General features: G+C 38.2%; 1 protein-coding gene across 1 annotated transcript; it reads right to left on the reverse strand.

Annotated features, from left to right (window-relative positions):
- Positions 1–205: 205 nt before the first annotated feature.
- Positions 206–15,745, reverse strand: LOC104411973 (methionine synthase-like; the record flags this gene model as incomplete). The annotated part of the gene is made up of 12 exons (XM_010022580.1): positions 206–341; positions 475–587; positions 1,306–1,498; positions 2,735–2,935; positions 5,006–5,202; positions 5,922–6,077; positions 7,196–7,271; positions 8,478–8,576; positions 9,341–9,422; positions 12,567–12,687; positions 13,538–13,605; positions 15,645–15,745. Coding segments are annotated over 12 exons (1,494 nt in total), but the record flags the coding sequence as incomplete, so codon positions are not given.
- Positions 15,746–17,689: the final 1,944 nt, after the last annotated feature.

Raw genomic sequence — 17,689 nt, forward strand, 5'->3', positions numbered from 1 at the left:
GGTGGAGTATTTGTGCAAGAAATAAAAATAAATAAAAGCCTATTGCTATGCCTAAGAGCTCTGCAATGCGTTCATGGTCCCAAGGCAAGAGCACAGGGCACATTTGAAATATTAAGTTCCTTGATCAAAAATTAAAAATAATCAGACAAGCTACTGGGATGGATGGAAGAAATCTGTTTCCAGTGGGAATGTATTTCTTGCTCCTTCTGACAAAAAGACCATCAAAGGCAAATGTTCGCCCACAAGTGTCACAGTTATTCAGTATCATATCCCAAAATGGGTCCCAGCCATTTCTCCACCTCTGTCACAGACAAATTTTTTCTCAGTGCATAATCTTCAACCTGCAAAGGAACCACAAAACATGATGAGATTTGGAAACTCCAGCTTTTACCATTTACACAATTTTTTGGGACATCTGCTCATAAGGGTGTTTTTGAATGCTGTAATTCTACCAAAATGGACAGTGCAAGTTACCTGATCTTTACATATCTTGCCAACAGCAAAGTATTTGGATTTGGGATTGGAAAAGTAGAGGCCAGAAACTGCAGAAGCAGGCATCATTGCTAGTGATTCAGTCAAACCAATTCCTGGAAAAGAGAATGAGAATTTTCTTATTCTCTGAATTGATAAGAAGCATAAATTCAGAGTCTTTTTTGTTGGGCAGCTGCAAGCTGCTCAGAAGCCAAGCAGCTTTCAGATGACCTAAAACCAAAACCATTTTCAAGATACAGCTTTAAATATATTGCAGATTTTCATTACAGTATTTTTACAGAGTAACTGTACAGTATCTTAAGACATTTTGGTAAATGAAATGGGTAACTACAGGCTTTGAAACACAAGAAGGTATTTTGGAATTGTGGAAGTAGTAGTCAAATATTTGAAATGTAAAATATGAAAAGAAAACAACTGGAATACATTCCTTTTTTAAGGGTTACCATCTCAAGGTTTCTGTGGACCAGAAAATACACTGCTGAATTGGCTTTTTTCCCTGCTTGTATCTGGGAAGTGTTCCTGCAACCATAAGGATGCTAGATATTTTATCTGTGCAGCAGAACCCTGTTTGCATGCAATCTGGTAATTAGGGACATAACTCCTTCACCAAAAGCACTGGCACTATTTTGCAAATTCTCCTTGAATAAGGCAAAATATAAACAGCAGTGAAAAGGGGAAGACAGCAACTCCCAGAACCACCTCACTTTGGGTGCTTATGTACGTCTGCACTACCCAATTCACTGTTTGTTGGCATTTCAATCTTTCATTTGCATAAAAACAGTTTAAGAATCTTAGTAAGGCAGGCAGAGGTACCTGTTGTTTCCTCAATATTTGCAAGTTTCCACATGGTGAGTTTTTCTGTATGGTCAGGCTGGCTTGGATATCCAGGGGCAGGGCGAATTCCCACATATTTAATTCTGCGTAGGTCAGAGAGATCCAGCTGCTCAGTACTACAGTAAGCCCAGAATTCCCTTCGCACCCTTTCATGGAGCTCCTCGGCAAATGCCTTGGAATGGAATGCAAAGGGGTTTTTTTATTTTAATTTGTGCAGAGGGATGCAATAGCTATTTCGTGAAGACAAACAACGACAGAGACTTTCTCGCCATTCCTATTTTAATTTTTAAGGGGAACTCTTATTATAGGTGAGAAATTTGATAGCATTAAAATTCACATACAATACATATTCTGTTTATTCAAGTATTTATTTTTTTTCTCTTGTCAGGCGATAGTGTTTTTTTGATTGTCCTGCTTTAAAATCCTACATACTCGAAGAGGTAAATACCTGGACAAGTAACCAGAAAAGATGGAGTTCATTAGCCTGTGGTAGCAATGCATCTTTATAGTACTGAAGTCATTAGGTCCTGTCTGCCTAGGTATCTTGTCCAGATCTAGCTATGGAAGACCACATCATTCGTGCATTCATGCTAGCACCAGAGGAAAAGTACATGCCCCTGCTCTTTTTAGCAGAGGACCTTTCCTCTAGCTGAAAGTAGGTAACAGTGTCTCTTAACTGCTTTTACAGCTCACACTATTTTGTCAGCAATGGTTGTCCCTCAGGAGAAATCTCCGCTTCAGTAAATAACTTCAGATGGCATCTAATGATAATAATTTCTGTAACTCTTATAGCTTGAACTACACAACTAGAGCTAGCCCCATTTGCACTGCACCAAAGCTGATGTAAGTTTTAACACAGTTATTTAGATGTAAGCATGGGGGCAGGCAGAAGGGGATAAAGTGGTAGGAGGAAAGGGACATCACTTTCTAAACCACTCCAGTTAGGGCTTTAGGAGCATGGCTGTCTAAGCCTAGGACAAGTTAAGTCAAAAGACCACCTGCATGGTCACCATTAAAAGCAAAAGGCATGTCTGTAATTCAAGAACATAATCAGTGGGTCACACTTGGGTCCAAACACATTCTCATGTAGGTAAAACAAGATTTAAAGGTAGTTTTTAAACAATCTTGTTTTAAAATTGACTAAATTGTATTCATCATCAAAACCCTCCTAAAGAGCTCAAAGATGCTTTTGCAGCTGGAAGATACGGACAGCAGAGTCCCTCTGGCTCGGAACAGGACTCTCCTCCTGAGACAATTTCAGCAGAACCAGTTCACTTTCAGATTTAATGCAGAGCATACATCACAGGCAACAGTTTAAGTTTATGTTAGAACTTGGAACACCAAACTGTCAGCAAATCTAGCACACAGTTAGAAAATTTGCCAAGAAACACATAATAAAACCTCATACCTCTGCCAACCGATCACCAAGAGCCTTTACCATTATGATGTTGTATTCATCATCCTGTTTCCTGAATTCACTGCATAACTCATCTACACCAAAGCAGGCCACAGCAAACAGGCCTAAGTAGTCACAAATGCCAGAATCCAGTGGTGCTATGAAGTCAGAGAGGCAGTAATATGGATCTGTGCAGGCAGAATCCTTTTCAGCCTAAAGTAACAAAACCAACTCAATAAATGAGAACATTTTAAAAGTACTAGTGCATTTTTAATCTAAAGACCAGTATTTTGAAGACTAAGGGCTTAAGATATTTCTGACAAACACCTAACTAGGCTTTGAGCCATGATGGCTTTCTTGCACACGAATTAGAAGAAAAACATCTCACTTACTCTAAGGGCATTTGGTTCACTGAAGAATAAAATGTCAGAGGAGGGCTGCTGTGCTGAACACACAGAGATATTTTGCTTATATTCACAGCTGATAAGATTTAACAGCTTATTCTGCAGACAAATTATTACAAAATATGGGACACTTGTGCTAACTGCTGGGAAAGAGGAGGGATTTTCCATCTTTAGCACTCACAGATTCCACATTTGTTAGCAAAACTGATGGTTGGTAATTCACATCTCAAACTGCAAACTGCAGAATTCTTCAGCAACTCTCATTTTAGAATGTCTGTGAAAGTTTATAAACACTCCTAATCTCTTATGCTCAAACCATGTGCTCAGTAATCCAGACCAAAGAGTGCCCCAGGATGTAAGTTTACACCAGCCACATGCAAATGCAAACAAAATGAATCTATGTACCATAAAACCGAAGAAATAAATAGCTTTTTTCCACAGGTGAGATCTATGATAGTTTTAAGGTTCTTTTGTAAGGAGTACAGTTAAGGAAAATATCTCCAACTTTTACACTTACATCACATCCTTAATAGTGTTAGTGTCAAGGAGAGAACTGTGTACTGAAAGGAACATTTAATATGTGAAACAGGAGGCAATTATTCTCTTCAGCTTTGCTCTGCGGAAGCCTCTGGTGATTTACTACATACACCAAATTGAAAGAGATGCGGCTAAAATATGTGGAGTCCAGAAGAACAGTACCCACGATAGCACAAGTTTCATGAACTTAATCTTTGAGAAAAGCCTGAATAAATTTGAAATATAAAAAGTCTAATGAAAGTAACAGTATTACAATAGTAAAGATTGTTACAAGAACAACAGTAAATCAGATCTCTCCTTGAGAGAACCCTGGGAAAAGGCCAGGAAAAGAACCTGTAGTAAACTTGATTTACGTGGGATATCAAAACGTTTAACTATGTGGTAAGGCCCTGGAACAGCCCTGCCTGGATGCTTATGAGAAGAATTTATATAAACATCTGCCATGGATTGTCAAGATACACTAGATCCTTCTCCATACAACAGATAACCCATTCCAGTTCCCTGGAACAGATAAACTTGAAGTCATGTGTTTCTTAGTACTGCTCTCCAGCATTTGCACAGCACTGTCCCTACAGAATACTGTACTCCAGATATTTAGGTAGTTGTTACATTTGTTTCTGCCATGTTTGATGGCTCTGAATATGTGAACTATGAAGAAGCCAAGTCAGAAGTTAGGGAAGAATGAGAGGCAGAGTACCTTCAAAATGTTCAATTTATCAAAATAAATGCAAATCTAGGTAAGTATGACTCAAGCATGAATTCTGACAATAACAACTCTCAATCAGAATTAACAGCCAGCTAAGCAATTCCAAATTGCCTCTTCATATGGGGGATTTCACATAAAAATTAAGACTATCAAAAACACTTCTCTCCACTAAGCTTTATTTTCCAGGTATTTTAATTGTGTTTTTAACCTTTACACATTCAAGAAGAATTTCTCATCTAAGGCAGAATCCAGGGATATTACAAAATTGAGGTTCATTAGATTCTAATTTAGTACACAGGGTCCATGTGATGAATTTATAAAGCATAGTGCTTTAGGACACCTTAAATATTAAAATGAAGCCAGAAAATGCACATCGTATCTGAAGATGTCCAATCTATAAAGCATTTTGTACAACTACTACAGTTCCAAATATTACAGTTACTACAATACAAATACATGGGTCATCACTAACAAGATCTTGTTATTACTGAAAGAAATGGCAAGACAGCATCTGCAGACAGATCACAACAACCATTTTCTGCAGAGATTTTAATAGAGCATTTCTGTTACAGTCTTGCAATTCAGGAGGATTGGCAGAGGAAATTGCTTTATTTATTTAATATTTTGTCACAGTACCTGTTGCCTCAAGCCATAAAATTTTGCTATTGGTTCCGAAGATCCCACTGCCTCTTCTGCAGCATATAAATGGATATCATCTTGGACACTTTGAGCTGGCCAGAACCCAACCACACCTCTGGCTTGTAATCTCTTTTGATTAATCAACTTTTCCAGTAGATTTTGAGCATCATTATAAACTCTCTTTGCCTCTTCACCTATCAAAGAAAAAAAAAAAAAAAGGAAAAAAAAAAGATACCTTTAGAAAAGGCATGTTTTCACAACTAGGAAAATGGCTTTAAGAATTGCTGAAGATGATTGGTTCATTTTCCACATAATTCTCTGATGACTGCAACAATCTGTCAGCTTCAGCAGACAGAGATAGCGCAGTGTGATTATGTCTATACAGCTGTAGCAACATGTTATCTTGGGAAAAAATTGTTTCAGCCAGCACCGTTCTAGCAGAGGCAGAGGATGCAGAATAAAATGCACAACAGAGCACATGCGCATGCACCTACATTACCACAGTGCAGCAGACCCACAACACTGATTTCAGCATCACCCTTGCATTTCTATGATTTATTTCAAGGCCAGCTGAATATTTGCAAAAGGAGACAGAGCCCTCTTGCCATCCTCACCCACAACAGGGGCACAGATATATCAAATGCTTTGTTGCTATTTCATTAGAATACCTCCCTGTGGTTTTGTGGGTGAATTCTAAATAAGATGGTTGAGCATTTTTCTCCATTTATTTTTCTGCCTCACATGCCAACGCTTAGGGTTCACCAAGTGTTGCTTTCAACAAATTATTTCAGCGACACTAGCTTTCCACGTATTTTCCCTATTCCTATGTATTTCAAAACATTCAGAATCCTAATGCAGCATGACAGGTCTGTTAGGATTATTTACATGAAGCAAACACAATTTCAATACTCACCTACAGTTTTATCATTAAAGACTTTAGGGAAACCGCGGTTGGGATACTTTCCCCTAAGTTGCCAGACATCAAAGAAAGGCTTCCAGTCAATGTATTCTACCAGCCTCTTCAGGTCATAATCTTCAAAGACTTTTGTGCCAATGAATTTTGGTTTAACTGTAGGAATCAAAAGTGACAATCTGACATGATGGAAATAATTTAATATTGCTCTTATATGGGCAGCATAACTGATGCTCACCAGCCTCCACCACTGCAAACGACCTCTTTCAAAGTAACTGGCTTAGAATTCTCACTGTCATATCGTTCCCAAGTCCTGCCTTACTCTACGGTTACAATAGGATTTAAAGCGTAAAAGGCATATAAAGTTGAAATAGAAAATTTAAGGCCTTTTGTTCTTTCATATAGATCAACACTTATTAGGTGTTGGACTCCTGAACTTATTTCATTGGCCAAAACAGAAGAGCAAAAAAGCTACACAGCTTATCAATACCAAACATATTCCATGGCATACACCTTTCATATTTACAAATCCTGCTTTCTGTACGCAGACGTATTACGTGCCATGGTACTCAGAATAGTTCTGTAAATTAATATGTAATTTATAAGAACTTTTGCAACCACCACACACTTGTTCTGATGCATGCACACAAAGGAAAGAGCAAAATGGATCACTGTTACGATGTAGCCACAAGCTCTGCACTTGTTTTGTCGGAGCTATTCGATACTTTATAACACAGCCTTTAAGATGAAAATTAGCATCTTGTTGAGTCTTGTAAACGAAATGACAGAATGCAACAAAGTGCTAATGTCACTGCAGGATGCAACTTCTTGTGGAATGCTCTTTATACTTCTAGTCTCTAATTTAAAAAAAAAAAAATCAAAACAAACTGATATAGAAACTGATGGAGGAAGGGTAGTAAATAGTAAGGATGAATTGATAGAAATGCCTATGCGTGTTCCCTAAATATGGTATAGTAAGCTTGGCAATAGAAAAAGCCAATCCAACATTATTTTGCAAAGCAGACATTAGATTTACCTTTGATTCTATGGTGTTTAAGGAATTTTTTTCCAATTTTTTGTTAACTATTAATTTATTTTTTAAATATACTGTGAAAAATAAAAAGCAGAAACAGGATGTTGAAATTTATGCAAAAAAAAAAAAAAATCTCTGCTCAGACAGACATGAATTTACTCGAGTTGTAACACTACTATATCCTGAAGCTTAATCAAGCCTAATCTAAGGCACAGCAGTAACAAACAACATTTAAACTGACCTGGTTTATGGCCTGATAACCAGTCATTATGGAAACCCTTTCTTCTTGCTTGTTCTAAAGACAAGTATCTTCTTTCCTGTATGGACATAAAGGTTAGTTTCACAAAGCCAGCCATCTTTCAGACAGATCAAGAGCAACTGTTGACTTAGTGGTAGAGTTTTACTCAAAACAGTCCTCGGACAAAGCTGACAACAGCCAATATCAGTTCCAACAATGCCCAGTTCACAACATTACACCACAACCACAGCATTATTTTTTCCTGTAGACTTCTAATGAAATTGGCCTACAAGATTTCTAGTTCCCCTGAACTACACAAAAAGTTCCTTTATTATTTCAAAATACATGAAAATACAGGTACAGCAAGATATTCTACTGTCTGTGAAAAGCTTAGGCTTGCAGTGACACCACCACCACTGACTGTAGCATGCCTCCGGGCAAACCACTGGCTCTTTAAAAAGGCACAGGAGATTGGTAACAACTTCAGTAAGGCCCATGAATTCACAGCTGACTTCTGCTTAGAGGAGAGTGCTGCACTCACTGATCTCAGCTTAACGGACTGGCTCCCTGTGCAAAGATAGTCTTAAACTTGGTCAAGCCAATCATCCTCAGTAAGAGGCCTCGAGCTTCATTTCTTTTAGAAAAGAGACCAGGTAAAAGCCAGATGACTTTCATCTTGCTTCTGTGTTTATTCACAAAGTTGGCCTCAGAAAAGTCATATGTTTTTTGTTTCCTATTGTTAATCTGCACAGGCCATCTCTGTATTTCACTGCTTTCTTCTCCTCACTTTCCTAAAATGGCAGCCTCAGCTCTCTACTTTTGAGACTTCTTAGATCCTTCATCTAAACAATATGAACACATTAGGAAAGCACAGTGTTGTAAAATACCCAATTGAGTGTGGCTTGGTATCAGCAAAAGCAACCAGTGCCATTTTAATTATCCCAGTGTAGCTCCCTGTTTCCAGCTACTGCTCCAAGAATACATTTGTCTCCTGTAGGTTAGTTAAGTTGAGACGACTGCCAGCTTCAAGGACACGTCCTAGATACCACTGATTGCCCATTGAGGATCATCAAGTACGTGTTAGGCTCAGGTAGAATTTTCCCTTATAGCTTAGAAAAGTTGATTCCATAAGCACTTCCGGAAATTTTCCATCAATTCTTCTGCATGTTTCAAATTTCAACAAAATATACCTGAAAGTTTTGGTAAGGAGCTGAAACTGAGAGTTAGTAATGAGGCAAGTGCCAAGCAATTCACAGAAGAAAAGCTAAATCAATTACACTTGTACCTTGAGAGACTCATAGTGTTCTTGTCTGATTTCTTCATATTCCTCTAGTATTTCTTCAAAGAAATCATCCTTTACACTTTCATCTAAGAGCTGGGAGCACTGAAAAAGCACTGAGTACATACTGCAACATATTATAGTAAGAACAAAGTAGGAACTTAAGGCTAAGCCATCTGTCTTTCAGACTCACTTCCAACTACACTTCACAACACTAAACTAAGCCTTATCACTAATCTGCAAACCAGATTCGAAATGTATTTAAGAATTTGACTATTACTGAGAGCACTGCCCTACACTCAGCTAATATTATCAGAGCCAAGTCTGGCTCTGGAAACACCTGAGAGGAGAATACTCCAAGACTTTAGAGACTGGATAGTCGTAGAAGCAACACACAGCTTGGCCTACGTCTTTCCAGCAGGTACTTGCTACCTAAGACTACCCATTTGTCTGATAGAGAGAGCATCTATCCCAGAAAACTCCAGCCACGTGTTTCATAGTACTAATGTTGCCGTACTATTAACTTCAGAATATATAGAAAAAATAGAAAGAACAGCAGTTCACATCTAACCCCACTGCTCTTCACTATAAAACATCTCAAAACTATAATCAAGGACTCAAAGTGAATCATGCCACGCTTGCTAGAGAAATGGGCATTTAAACAAAGGTATTCAGTGACAATAATTGACAAAAGCCATGTGAGGTAACCATGTGGCAGCAAAATGTAACTGAACCAAGTAATTTAGAAACTGGTCTCTTGTCGTGCCCCCTTCAATTTTCTGCCGTAACATTAAATCTTAGAGTTAAGCACAACAGAAAAACAGGACATACATTTTTGCACAGAAGAAAAGCTATAATTTAGGACTTACAACCACAACACTCTTGGATGCATCCAGGACATGAATTACAGGTGCACTATATCGTGGAGCAATTTTAACAGCTGTGTGTGTTCTCCAATGAGAAAGAGAAAGAGTGAGCATGTCACAACAAACAAAAAACCCCAAAATAAAACAAAAAAAGCAGACAATCCCAGCAAAATAAATCCAGAACTTTAATAGAAGAAAGCAATTCATCCATCTGCTACTGTCCTGGATTCAGCTGTAACAGTTTGGGTTTTTTTCTCCTTCCTACTAGCTGGTACAGTGCTGTGTTTTGGCTTTAGTCTGAGAACAATACTGATAACACACCGACGTTTTAGTTGTTGCTAAGTAGTGCTTACTCTGATCGCACAATGAGCTCAAATAGCAAATCCCAGTCACCCAGGAATCCTAGAAGTCATCAAGGGCTGGCCAGAGGGCAAGGATTTTGCAATGTCACCAGAGGAGGAGGTGATGCGTGCTGAAACCAGGACAGTTATGCATGAATGATTAAACACAGATTTTAATAACAGGTATATAAATACTTCTCTTCAAAGAGTATCAGAATGCTTTATAAATAATGTGCTAACTCACATTCCCTCACTGTCTTATCAGCTGACTGAAAATCAGCAACTCAATAGTTTGAGTCTCAAAATTTCAGTGATGATTGTTCCAAACTAAGCCTACCAAGAACTAATTTTTATTTTTTATTTTTAGATCTTTTTTGCTCATCTTACATTTCTCCCTCCCACATGCTAGCTTCTGTGTCTCTGGATTAGCATTAACGTATTTCAGTGATGATTACTCCATTTCTACAATGCTCTACTTCAAAACTCAAGGCCTAAGCCCTCTACTCACCTGAAGAAGGAATTTATTTGGCCAGTGGTCAGATAAATAATGCAAACTTGCACCTGCTTGGTCAGTCAAGCCATTCACATAAACTCCCAATTTAGCCAATTATTTAGCATTTACTCATATTCCAGTCCTCACTGAAATATTTCAGCATAAAGAATCACTTGTATATTATAGAACTTTGCTTATCAAATTATAGTTTGGAGTCCTAAACTGAGGCCTAAGCTATCATGTGAACTGCAGCTGACTACCCACATTGCTCAAAGTCCTGGCAAACTGCAAGCAAGTGCAGGAACAAAGACCACACAAGCCAAAGTTCAGTTTGCTTTCTTGAATGCTAAGGTCAAACACCGGTTTTTACATTAATACAAATCAGAGCCCAGGAAGCAATCTTCCACAGCAAAGATCTCCTTTTTCTTCAGGTTCTGTCAAGTATTTCAAGCACTTGGACATGGAGGTTACTGAGGACTGTGCAACACAGCTAACTTTGTAACCAACTGTCCAGGATCTTCTTTCTTCGCTTCTAGGCAATGCACTTTAAGTATTAGCAGCTCTATTTTTTAGAAGAAGATATTGTACCTTCTATTTTGACAGGAACGTAAGAAGGAAACAAACAGGTTCTACAATGGCACTGTATCTACTTGTACATACTAATATTTTGTTATTTTTAAAAAAATAAACATTACCACAACAAAACTGTCACCATTATTTTTCACCATCTGAATTTAGTAAAGCTGTATAGTAAGAATGCAAACATCATCATTATTTTAAGTTATGAAGAAACTCTATCATGTAGATTCTGTAGACAAAATCCAGCCTCCCCTCTTCCAAACTAACCTCACTTTCCACCCTTCCAAGTACTTATGGTCTCCTTATTCCAAGTAACAATGTCTACTTATTACAGAGAAAAAGTGCAGATGGTTCATTATCAACCTCTGACATGTACACAACCACACAGAAGGTTAAGCTTGAGACTGCGGAAGTAAAATTAGATATATCTTGCCAATCCAGTCTTCCCTAAAAAATACCTTTATTTGACATATATCTTACAGAACTGTATGTGTCTAGGCATATGCATAAGTATACATTTATATACAGTTCACACAAATAAAATTATTACTTATGCATACAAAATTGTACCTATATTCTTCAGTAATTTCCATACTCAAGAATAAAACTGGGGCTGCCTTGCTGAGGGCTACAGTCATCTCATTCATTCATGCGAATGAATTCTACAAGTTTGTTTGATGCTGGTTATCTAACATGAATTAGTAGGCCACTAACACACTGTGAATAAACTCTAAAAAGGTCTGAAGAAAGGGCTCTCTTAAGACCTCCACTTAAAATAAAGCCCCCCCCTTCTCTCTCTCTTCTTTCTTAAAGTATCAAAGCCATAGGAAAAGTGACTCATACAGAAAAGGGAAAATAAGATCCAGTTAACCTTGTATTATAACACAGGACCAGTAAAGATAGGTAGTGATTGTACTCTTCACTGTCTGTCAAATTATGGGACAATTTGCTAAGGCCGAAAATACAGAATACAATCATTCTGCTACAGCATGTGCAGATCTGCTAAAGAAAGCAACAGTGCTAACAGCTTCTAGTTATGGACCTCTGCAGCCTTCTGAGCCATCACCTACTCAAGCATACTGTGCATAAACCAGTTAGCAAATTATGACCCAAGGCTGTTACACGTGCCCAAAACACATTTGTGATAATGCTAATGCTAGGTGTCAGTGAGCTGTCAACACTGGTCTTCAGGACATCACAGCAGCTGTATTATTTCATCTGAACAGATCTGAAAGAACAAGATCTCAACAGAAAAGCTCAGACTATCAAAAGCAACATGGTAACTACTTCAAGGCAAGCAGATAGAATTTACCCCCTCAACAGGACTGAGGCCCAGCCCAGTCAGCATGGCACTGAACAGTGATCCAGGAAAACACGTTAATTTTCTTAAAGATAATAGTTCCCTGATGTCAGCATGACCATTTCTAGTCTCAAACTCTGCATTCTCAGAACGCTTTGGTGAATCAAAACAGATCATCCAACCCCTTAGAGGAACAGAACTGTACTCAAACATGTATGTGCGTGAACTTTTAGAAGGAAATACAGTACTTCCACATAAAACATACACGGGCAAAATACAGAATACTTGCAAATATGAAATGTTTCACGTGTCTATTAGTTGTTGTGTTTCAATTACATTTTACCTCTATATTCTAGGACTTCTGATAGAAGAAATAACATTCACTCTTAAACAAATACATCCTGGTATGTACATTGGGGGAAAATGAGGGAAGGGGAGAAATATATAAACTTCCTTTTCACGTGGTCAACACTATTTTCATACAGATTCCCCATCTTCCCAACTGAAGTATCTTACTTAGAAGTAGTTGCTCCTCCAATCAGCAAAGGAATCTTTATTGCCAATCTCTCCATTTCCTTGGCGACAAAAATCATTTCATCCAAAGAAGGGGTGATGAGACCAGACAGGCCAATTATATCTATTGCAAATTTACAAACAAACATACACAAAAGGATTAGCAAATACACTCTAGAAAAACGCATGAATTATTACAGAAAGGTTTCTTTCATACATGTGATGGTTTCATGTGTCGGACAGAAAACAGCGAGATAAAAAGCAGGGTAGTTGATAGCCTAGAAGTGAGGTCTGACCTAAATAGAAAGTGAAAGCTTTCCAAGAAGGAAAGTGATTCCAAATCCCTGGTTTAAGATTTCTGAGTCTTAACAGCTGCTGAACACCTCTAGTTTCAGCAGTAAATATACAGTACTTCTGATTAGCAAGCTTCAAACCTCGCAAGTTAGGCACTGAAAAGGGAAAAAAGACAAAGTAATTATAAGCTCTGCTCTTGGAAAAAGCAAATGCTTTTAAACTTCACTACCAATATTCAACACAATTCACCTTTTCCAAGATGCATTAGACTGGTTCAAACCAACTGTAACTTGTTTCAGAAAGTTCATTACTTATTAGAACAATTTGGTCCTGATTTCACACTCACTGATCTGGCAGGCTGAATGCCAAGTTCTTTTGCCAGTTTAAGGCCCAACACAAGGTTATTTAATCTTTGCAACTCTCTGTTTATCCAAACAAATACTAAAACATCTCTCTTGGAGTTTTCCTTTTGATACAGGTTTTCAGTTCCTCAGGCTAAGTTTCACAGAAGTGCCAAATACTAAATAATTATTACTATTTTTAATGCAACAGTTCTGATCATCTGAAGATAGTCTGATTAAATCATAGACAATATAGGAATGCAATGAGTAACGATATAAAAACTGTGAGTGGGTTTAAAAATCAAACAGTTCAGGAGTACTAATGAAATGTCTCTATACCTGCTTTGTTCTCAACAGCGGCTCTCAGTATCTTATCACATGGAGTCATGACTCCTAAATCAATAACTCTGTGAAAAGAAGTGAGATGTCAAGATTCTTTAAAAAAACAGGTCATATTTCTGCTAAAGGGCAGACACATTGCTCTTACTGTAAATGACTGGCCTAAAATGGAAGTTAAAATAGAGATGTTCGGGGTTTTGTTTGTTTCTCTTAAGACATCTGTAGGGAATTTTAATATAAGAAATACCTCTGAGTCTGGCACTATTTTCAACACCTCGGAGTTCCAGATGATACAGTAGGTAAGAAAATTCAAGGGTAAGAGGCTTTTTTTTAAAAAAAAAAAAAAAAAAAAAAAAGGAACAAACCCCCCCCTAATTTCTTTGTGATTGTACTAACTGTGGCTGAGATGGAGTGAATTTTCTTCATGCAGCTGGTATGATGCTGTGTTTTAGATCTGTGACCAAAACAATGCTTATAACACACTCATGTTTTACCTATAGATTTGTCCCGCATCAAGGCCTCTGTTTCTCATTCTAACCCCCAGGGAATAGATCAGGGGTGCACAAAAGGTTGAGAAAGGCTGGAGCAGACACAGCCAGACAGATGATGCAAACTAACCAAAGAAATATTCCTCAGCACAGGATGTCATGCTCAGCAATAAAAGGGGAGAAGAAGAGGTTTAGCAGGGGTTAGCCATCTTTTGCTAAGGAACCAGGTGGGCATTGGTCTACCCACAGGAGGTAAGGCATGATAGCCTCTGCATCACTTGTTTTGTTTTCTCTTTCTCTCTTCTTCCACTTCTCCTTCATGTATTAAACATTTTTTATCTCCACCATCACTTTTTCTTGGTTTTATTCTTCCTGTCCTCTTTCCCCATCCCACTGAAGTTGGCTGTATGGAAGTGAGTGAATGCCTATGTGATGCTTAACTGCCTGTCAGGGTTAACCAACAACAGCAGCATTTCTGAAATTATTTAGACAACAGGATCAGGTTTTGTGGACATCACATATTATGTCAGAAACATAAGATAATTCACATCAAGGGTTTTTTTGTCTTATTAAAGCATACATTTTATGAAATGAGACTCTTTTTATTCCTATTAACCCTAGCAATTGCGAAGGTGTTTATTTCTTTCAAGTAAGCCACCCTAGCCTCCTAGCTTCACTCAGCCTCGCTCATACTTATGCTGACAGAAAACACTATGGCTTTAGTTCAGTAAGTATCAACAAAGTTCAAGAAAGCCTGAAAACAGCCAGATTTTTCAGGAGATAATGAAACAAAATATGCTGCATATACACAGCACTGCTACTGGCTTCAATCCTTTATGTTTTAAAATAAGAGATCATTTTGGCTTTTTTTAGAGCAAACTACAGCCCCAAGTAAAAACAAGAAAAAAAAAAAGCAAACTGAAGGAATAAAGAGTAAGACAGAGTTCCAAAGCAGATTCAGCTTTGCACAGCACTTGACAGACACTTGGCAAAGGGCTCTGATGGAAATGTGACCATTCATTCCAACACTGCTGCCAACCTCCCTGCATGTACATAGGCCTTGAAAGAGCTGACATATATTGAAGTTCTGTTTTTTGAAGCTCATGAACTAGAAGAGAATCTCATCTTATTTAACAAAACATACCCCAAAATGCTTTTAAAACCTCACAGTTAGCAAACAGCTTGAAAAAGACACTAAAAGGTTGATTTGAATCTCACAAGACTTCCTTTTTCCCCAACACACCACACAGCCCACACGTAGTCTTGCCTACCGTAGTTTTGTACCCTGTTTCTTCAGATGTTGTATGGTCAAGACATTACACTCAACTAATATAAAACAAACCAAAAATTGATGTTCTCATCTATGTTTCAGTTGATGATAAACTCTATACACCTCAGGTGCTAATTTATCAGGAAAAACAGAGTATTAAAGGAGGAAGTTAAACTCCCTCTCACCTCTCCATTAGTAATACCTGGTACAATCTATGTTCCCAACCACAACTTGGAGAACTGAGGGCATTCCCAAGAAACGCTCACTTCTGTTACCAGTGCAGCTGCAGCTAGCCTAATACATTAAGTAGCCAGTTGGCTTCCCAGCTGCTTAATTTCAGTCTGCTTACCTGAAGTTGTTGCAGCCCAGAACAACTCCCACAATGTTCTTGCCGATATCATGTACATCTCCTTTCACAGTTGCTAGCACGATTGTACCATGGTAAGGATCCTGAAGATCAAACAAATAATACAGGAGTTAAACTACTCAGAAGCCTCAGTATGTTTGCACAGATCCCTCAACATACGTTTGCACAGATCCCTCAACATACGTTTGCACAGATCCCTCAACAGTGAAATCTTAATCCATGACTGAGATTACCATTGTAGTACAAGTAATTGCAAAGCACAGCAGAGGTAATACAGACAATAAAAAAAAAATAAATGTTTAAACGACTCAGGTACTGAAAACTCACATAAGAATTATTCTTGAAAACTGCATGCATGTTATTCAAAACGCTGTGTTTAAAAAACCCAAAACAAACAACAAAACAGCAGCTAAAAAACAAACAAAAAAATCAGATCTGGATAGCATTTTGTGCAGTCCAGCAACTGAACTCCTAATGTACCTCTGCTTCAAATAGAAACCTCACCAATAAAGAGTTTAAATAGATTAGATATTCAGAACAAAAGGGTATGAACACTCATAATTACATGCCTGTTTGTGCATCAAGAACAATCTTTCAATGCAATGCTGAGAAGAATGAGAGGAATTAGCAAAAGCAGAACAGACTAATTTTTTATGCAACACTAACAGCAAGGGAGACATTTCAGTGTAGTGATCAGGCTACTTTGCATTACCCAAGCTGAACAAACAGGCTAGGAAAAGGATCTCATTGTAAAAGGAAAGCTGTACTGTCATAAACTGGTCCCTAGGCTAGACAGGATTCACCCCTGACCAAGTGGGCCTACCAGCAGGGCGACAGCGGCATTTCCTACAGCAATTCTCCACCAGGGCACAGCCCCCAGCGACACACTTTTTAGTTGTATAATCAGTGTTGTCATTTGGAGCAGTTCCAGGCTATCACAGTGCAAGAGTTGGATCAAGATGCCAGTAACAGACTACTTAAATTGCACAGAATTTAAATAAAGTAGAAATCTGAGCATATTCTATGTAAAATGACAAAATAGTTTTCCAGCCAGCATCTCATCTCCTTTGCAGATGGCAGAATTGGAAGATTAGATACTTCTATGAAGCATGTTTTATTTCTGGACAGTACAAGTAGCGCTCTGCTTCATGAGCCTACATTGCCTTCTGTAGTTGTAATTTTGTGAGAGAAAGCAACTTTATATATTATCAAGAGTGAGAATAACATTTCCTAATACATTTGTTGGGTAAAACCCCTGGATCCCAACCAATGCTGCTGTTTACTAAAATTTATTATCTCCCCAGCGCTCCTGTTGTACAGAAGACTGTGGAACAGAAGTCAGCCACCTCAGTACATCAATAAAAAAAAAAAATTGCAGCTGAAAATATACTGCTGGAATGTTAGAGAAAACTGAGGAAAGAGATCAATCAAGGACTGGGGGAAGAACAAAAAGTGCTGCCCACATGTATCATACCCGGTAACTGCTGATGATTGATACTAGTGATTGATGTCAAAGAAAAAAAAAGTTGATTTGCACATAGAAGAAGGAAAATCTATGCTGGGCAGCAAACAACTCGGCCAAAGCTAAGGCCAGAGCACACACCATTTTAAATAAACCCTATTTAGAGCACACTGTGACTTCAACTGTCTCAAGCAAGGAGGTCCTGAAGTTCTGGGCATACATCCAGAGGGCTTTTTTTTAATCTTGATAGACATCCACAGACACAGCTATTTATCTTCAAATGTAACCATCAATACTTTGCATTTCCTGTCAGTCTGTGAGTAAAACTGTCCTGGAGGTTACAGTAGCCTGGGTAGCACCAGACAGATCAGCTAGCAGAATCTACAAATCATTTTCCTTCAAGTCAGCATCTAACTCTGGAGACAGATGCAGCTGGTTTTAACTCTGTCACCAACTCTTTATAGAGTGAGATTATTATTTTTTTTTAAGAGGAAGGCAATACATCCCTTGCCCAGCAGAAGGTAGACAAAGCAGGAGGACAGAAGCCCTAGTTTTTCCCTCCTGC

This window comes from Nestor notabilis, unplaced genomic scaffold (assembly GCF_000696875.1).
Source record: "Nestor notabilis isolate BGI_N333 unplaced genomic scaffold, ASM69687v1 scaffold12960, whole genome shotgun sequence".
NCBI lineage: Eukaryota > Metazoa > Chordata > Aves > Psittaciformes > Psittacidae > Nestor > Nestor notabilis.